Source organism: Alexandromys fortis, unplaced genomic scaffold, assembly GCF_014885135.2.
Source record: "Alexandromys fortis isolate MF-2015 unplaced genomic scaffold, M_Fortis_MF-2015_v1.1 scaffold_165, whole genome shotgun sequence".
Lineage (NCBI taxonomy): Eukaryota > Metazoa > Chordata > Mammalia > Rodentia > Cricetidae > Alexandromys > Alexandromys fortis.
Window position 1 is genome coordinate 2,144,894 of NW_026068038.1, and position 5,491 is coordinate 2,150,384.

Below are 5,491 nucleotides of genomic sequence, written 5' to 3' on the forward strand. Positions count from 1 at the left end.
AAAAACCCTGTCTTAAAAAAAAAAAAAAAAAAAAAACCAACAAACTTTCCCAACTGCAAATAAGTGGGAATTCCACTTTAATTCTATCAGACAAAGTTGTTCTTTTTTTTTTTTTTTTAAAGAATCAGATTAAGATATTTCATGTCAGAGAAAAGTGTTCATAAGAATGGAAGACAGCATTACAAAACACATTACATAAGATTCTAATCCGGGATTTTGAGCAGTTTTTATTACTGTCTGTCTTCTACATTCCCCAAGCTTTCCACAGTGAACATACATCACTCTGGTAAGCCAAAGAGGGAAGACAGAGAAGAGTGTGGGGAAAGGGAGGCAGGAAAGAGCGCCTGTCACTGTAAAAGGCTGCCGGCTGCCAAGGCAGACCAGAGCCTAGACGGAGGTTCTCTGAGGTCTGCTCTGTCAGAGCCTCTCCTCCTGCTGAGGAGTCAATGCCCGGACTCTGGGCAGCACTCTCACTGCTCCCAAGCAGAATGCGGGAAAGTCAAGTTGCTACAGGCGGTTACACAGGATTTTATGTGAAAAGCCACAAAGTGGGGGCTGGCTCAGAGGAGAGATGTCTTACTAGTTAAAAGCAGTTGTTGCTCTTCTAGAAGACCAGAGCTCAGTTTCTGGCACCCACACTGGGTGGCTCACAACTACCTGTGATTCCAGCACCTGAGGATCCAATGCCCTCATCTGACTTCCACAGGCCCCTGACTCCACCCCCCCCCAAACACAAAATGAAACAAAACTTTAAAAGAAAAATCCCACAAACAGCAAGTTCCTAACAAATGCATCCCCCCCCCCCCAGAATCTCAACACTGAAAGGATCCTGCCCCAAGGCCGCCCTTCCCGAGTGTTCAGATGCAGCAGTTGAAGCACAGCATGGAGTACCTGTGAGGGGGGGGGGGTGTCTTCCCTAGCTCAGTCCAGAGTGAAGACAGTTCCCAAATGCTTGACTTTACCCATCACATCACCAGGATCCTTGCTAAAGTCACCCAGGATGTCTATTGGAAATCAGTACCTTCCAGACACCATTTTCTAGGGACTCACCCTCAGGCACCCTTTTGGGTGGTCACATGCGGCTCACCCTCTATCGGGAAGGGCAGCTTTAGAGCCAAGTGTGCTTCACCCTTCCTTACAGCCCTATACAGAAAATCTCATTAGACTGGGGGATACACAATTTGTCAACCAATTTATTTACCTTTTCCTAGCTTTGTGTTACTCGTAATTTAATAAGTATGTTCTAGGGTCAAAATTCATGATTAAAAACAGCAAACATCGGTTTCCAGGCTCAAAAGAGTCAGTCTAGGGTGCATTATCACACAACATGCAAGCTTCCTTAGACCAAGAGGACTATCTGGACCATAATACAGAGAGACCCTGAACGTGCACATGGGAAAAGGCCACATCCCAGGGTGAGCAGACAGCATAACCACATTTCGCACAGACACGAGGACAAGAAACAAAGTGACTGCTCGGGCCAAAGGGCAGCTCCCGCTGACGTGGAGAAGGCGCTCACTGCACAGCTGAAGCAGCACATTCACATACACCTGTTTCTACTACAGCAGCCACAGAAGAGGCTGGATATTCCCTGGTGCCACCCAGTGACAGAAGGCAAGGCCACTGGCAAGCTGGCTATCTGTGACCCCAGAACCCTAGAGACTTAGGCCAGGCTCCCAACAGCTTCCTGAACAAGAACCCCACCAGGTCATCCTCTGGCTGAGTCAGATAACACAGACACAACTCACTTGTGGCAGCAGCAGTGAAGCAAGCACCACTGTTCTGTAACTAAAAATAAAGGGGGGGGCTATAAAGAGGGTCCACGTTCCCTCTAGAAAAATAAAGCCACCCTCCCAACAGCCCATTTATATTCAAGTTTCCAATAGGCTTTCAATTTCAGTCAATCCTAAATATGGAGATGCCCCACTCATCCAGAAGCCTATGTATAGCACAAAGACACGCACGCAATGGTGTGGGCGCCAGGCTCTTAGCTCTTCTGGGCTGCGCAGAGAATGGCATTCCCATAGGGCATGCTGCCAGCCAGCATCACCAACTCCACCACCCAGCCACTGTGATAGATGCATAGAAAATGTCCATGCCATCAGACACCAGTGCAGGCTTAGAGAGTGAACAACCAAGCATCCAACACTAGTGCTCTGAGTTCTGTTCATATTTATACTGACAACACTACACAGTACCCACTACCCAAGCCACAGCAAGCTTAGCAAACTAAATTCTACTAGAATTCTGAGTTCAAGGTCACAGGGCCCAGCACAGAACAGAAACACTCCCTGCTCCCATGATAGTCCCAGGATGACCTATGGCACTATATGCAGCATGTCCTCTCTTTCTCAGAGCCTTCACCACTCGTGCAGACACCTTGCCCTTCTTAGCTGTCAGTCCCAAGAAAACCAGTCAGGTCAGAAGCCAACCGCTAACACACCAGATCACCCTCTTAGCTTTCCGTAAGTCAGCCACACTTTACACATGGCCCTTGCTCCTTCCGAGTACTCACTGGTGTCACGCCCACCCTTGACCAGCAAGGAAAATGCAACACTCGGAGCTCTTCTTGCAGCAGTTTTCAGGACTTTATTCACAGCAATCTATCTCCTTCTCCTTCTCTTTCTCTTTCTCTCTCTCCCTGGGCAAACCTCTCCCAGCCCTTAAGTAGGCATGGGCCGCCAACCCCGGATTGCCAGGTGGGCACTGCCCATAAGTCCACGCATATGCAAGCAGCTGATGATCATTGCGTGATAACAGCATAGGTCAGGCCTTAGCCATCTCAGGAGTTGATTATACATCTCCATCAGGTGTGACTCCACGCAGCTCGCTACACACTGGCATAGCACAGGTGCACAGCTGACTCATAATTCTGGTTTACTGCTTTATTAGAGAGGGAAGAACCCTCACACTGTGGCATGCATAGCCCTGGCAATAGGGCTAGGAAGCACCCAAAGAAGATGCAATCACTAAGTCTGCTGGCAACTGGCCATTCTGCCAGGCTCGTCTCTGCAGTAATTCTCATCCAGAGACAGAAAGACACACAGCAGAGGCTCCCAGCAGAGAAGCAGGCACCAGCACTGCAAGCCTGGCTTCCGAGAACCATGAAGGTTCCTCTCTCCTCTGACCAGCTCTGCTATTTCTCCATCATCTGAAACAGGGCCATCACCTGCTCTTATCATGAGCGATCTCCATCAGCATCAGCGCTGGCTGCAGTAGCCCTGAACCCACACTGGAGGAAATGCATGGAGACGGTGACTCAGGCCTGACACACTGCTCACTGCTCACCATCCTAAACGCCTCCACTGAAGCCCTCACCCCACCACACAGGAAAGCACCCTGCTTGCTTCACCCATAACTCAATCCCAATCAGAAACACAAGCTAAGGCCAGGGCTCAGGCTCCCACCCAGATCTTACCGAATCTGTTCCCAGGTCTTGGTGGCCAAGTGCAGGACCCAGAGGTCCTTGTAATGGTAGAACTGCTCGCCATCAGGAGATGCAAACTCCCCACCAAAGACCCACAGCTGTCCACCACTCTGGGGCACCACCACAGCCTGTTAAAGGAAAGCAAACAGATTAGGTGAGCCATGAGACAGCACAGCTGGCCCCAGCATGACAAACAGCATCAGCACCATCCACCTAGAGTCTCAGGGACTCCCTCAGCCATTGTCTCCTAGAACAAACTTCCCGAGGTGTATTAATTATATTCAAGGATCTAACATCCGTGTTTCCCTAGATTGCAAGACAGACACCTATTTACATTCAGACAACGTACTGTCGTATTAAATGAGCAGTTACTGCAACTTCACATAGGTTATCAAGGAACAAATACCATTTCTGTTTATTAAATAACAAGAAAGCGCTTCAGTGCTGTTTATTTTAGTTATGTGTATGTGAGGTATATGCACGTGAGAATATGAGGTGTAAACATGAGAGTCATATGTATCTGTGCATACATAAAGCATATGTACTTGTGTTGAATATTCACAGGGGTGTATGGTGTACGCACATGTACATGTGAGACATATACATGTGTGGATGAGGTATGTGGACATGTATGTGAGGCATATACACATTATGTGAGGTGTGTGACATGTGTATGAGGCATATGCACATGTGTATGTATAAGGCATATGCACATGGTGGATGTGAGGTATATTTACATGAACATGTGTATGTGTGTAAGGTATATGCATAGCATGAATGGGAGGTATGTGGACACATACGAGTTCTATGCAACTGTAAGGTATATGTGTAGGCACACGTATATGAGTGTGCAGGATATATACACAGGTGTATGAGTGTATGAGGTGTACATGCACTGTGGGGGGCTGCACTTGCCTGTGTGTGGGTGCAGAGGTAGGAGGAGGATGCCGAGTTATCCTGTCTATCGCTCACTTTATTCTTAGACAGGGTCTTTCACTGCACTTAGAGCTGGGCTTGTGTAGCAAGCTCCAGTGATCCTGCCACCTCGGCCACTGACAACACCAGGGTTACAGGCATGTGCCACCACGTCCATATTTTTACATGGATACTGGGACCCTAACTCCAGTCTTCATGTTTGTGCAACAAGAGAGCACTCTTATCCTCAGAGCCTGGAGACTCAGGGTGCACAGCCCCAGGGACTGGGGTAACATCTGTTGCTGCAAACTAGTCAAACACCCTGCTACAACTGATTCCTACAGCAGCCTCCCGGCTCAGAACAACCTCCTGGAATAAAAGCACAGGCTAAGGCTACTGTGCATCTCAGGACAATCCCGACCACTCTCTCAAGAGACTACGAGTCCTCCCTCCCGTGTAACTGAAAGACCTCAGGCAGCTTCACCTGTACCCTCACTACTGCACTTGGCTGAAAATGAACCAACAACAACAACAAAACCTCGAAAATGCATACACTGCATGTTCCCAAAAACCATATGAACTGGCAGCAATCACCTTTCCCACTAGCCCAAACAGAAGCCAAGCTGCTCCACACATACACAGAAGGTGCGGAGCAAGGACAGACGGGACAGTCCTACCAACCTGCCCCAGGCTATTTGGGTTCACTTGTAACTGCACTGAAACACAGGGAAAAAACATTAAGCATCAAAAACAAAAACAAAAAAAAACAAAACTTAAGATCAGTGGCACAGTCAACATGTATAAGATTCTGTACCCATTTCATCCCATCACCACCAAAACCCAACATAATACAGGTTTCTGACCTCAGCCTCACTCTTCTGTCGAGGGAGTCCAAGAGCTACCCAAGCCAGACACCCTCAGGACCAAACAAGGTACAAAACAGGGAACACCTTGGGAAGGTCAAATATTCTCACTGCTGCATCCCAGCACCCAGAGGGTACCCAGCAGACAAAGGGGCTCTAACCAGGACCCAGCTGCCAGCAAGGTGGTACTTTCACAGGCAATCACAATATATACTAATCTTTCCACCCATAGCTCACTGCCACACTGCACCAATGAAAACAGCTTTTGCTGGGGGGGGGGGGGGGG

General features: G+C 48.4%; 1 protein-coding gene across 2 annotated transcripts in view; it reads right to left on the reverse strand.

Moving 5' to 3' along the window:
* Positions 1–5,491, reverse strand: part of Klhdc4 (kelch domain containing 4) — a 25,204-nt gene that overhangs the window by 12,542 nt on the left and 7,171 nt on the right. For both annotated transcript variants that reach the window (XM_050165272.1, XM_050165273.1), the window contains one exon: positions 3,419–3,555. In XM_050165272.1, the coding sequence (XP_050021229.1) occupies positions 3,419–3,555 (137 nt within the window). The remainder of the gene's footprint in view (positions 1–3,418; positions 3,556–5,491) is intronic.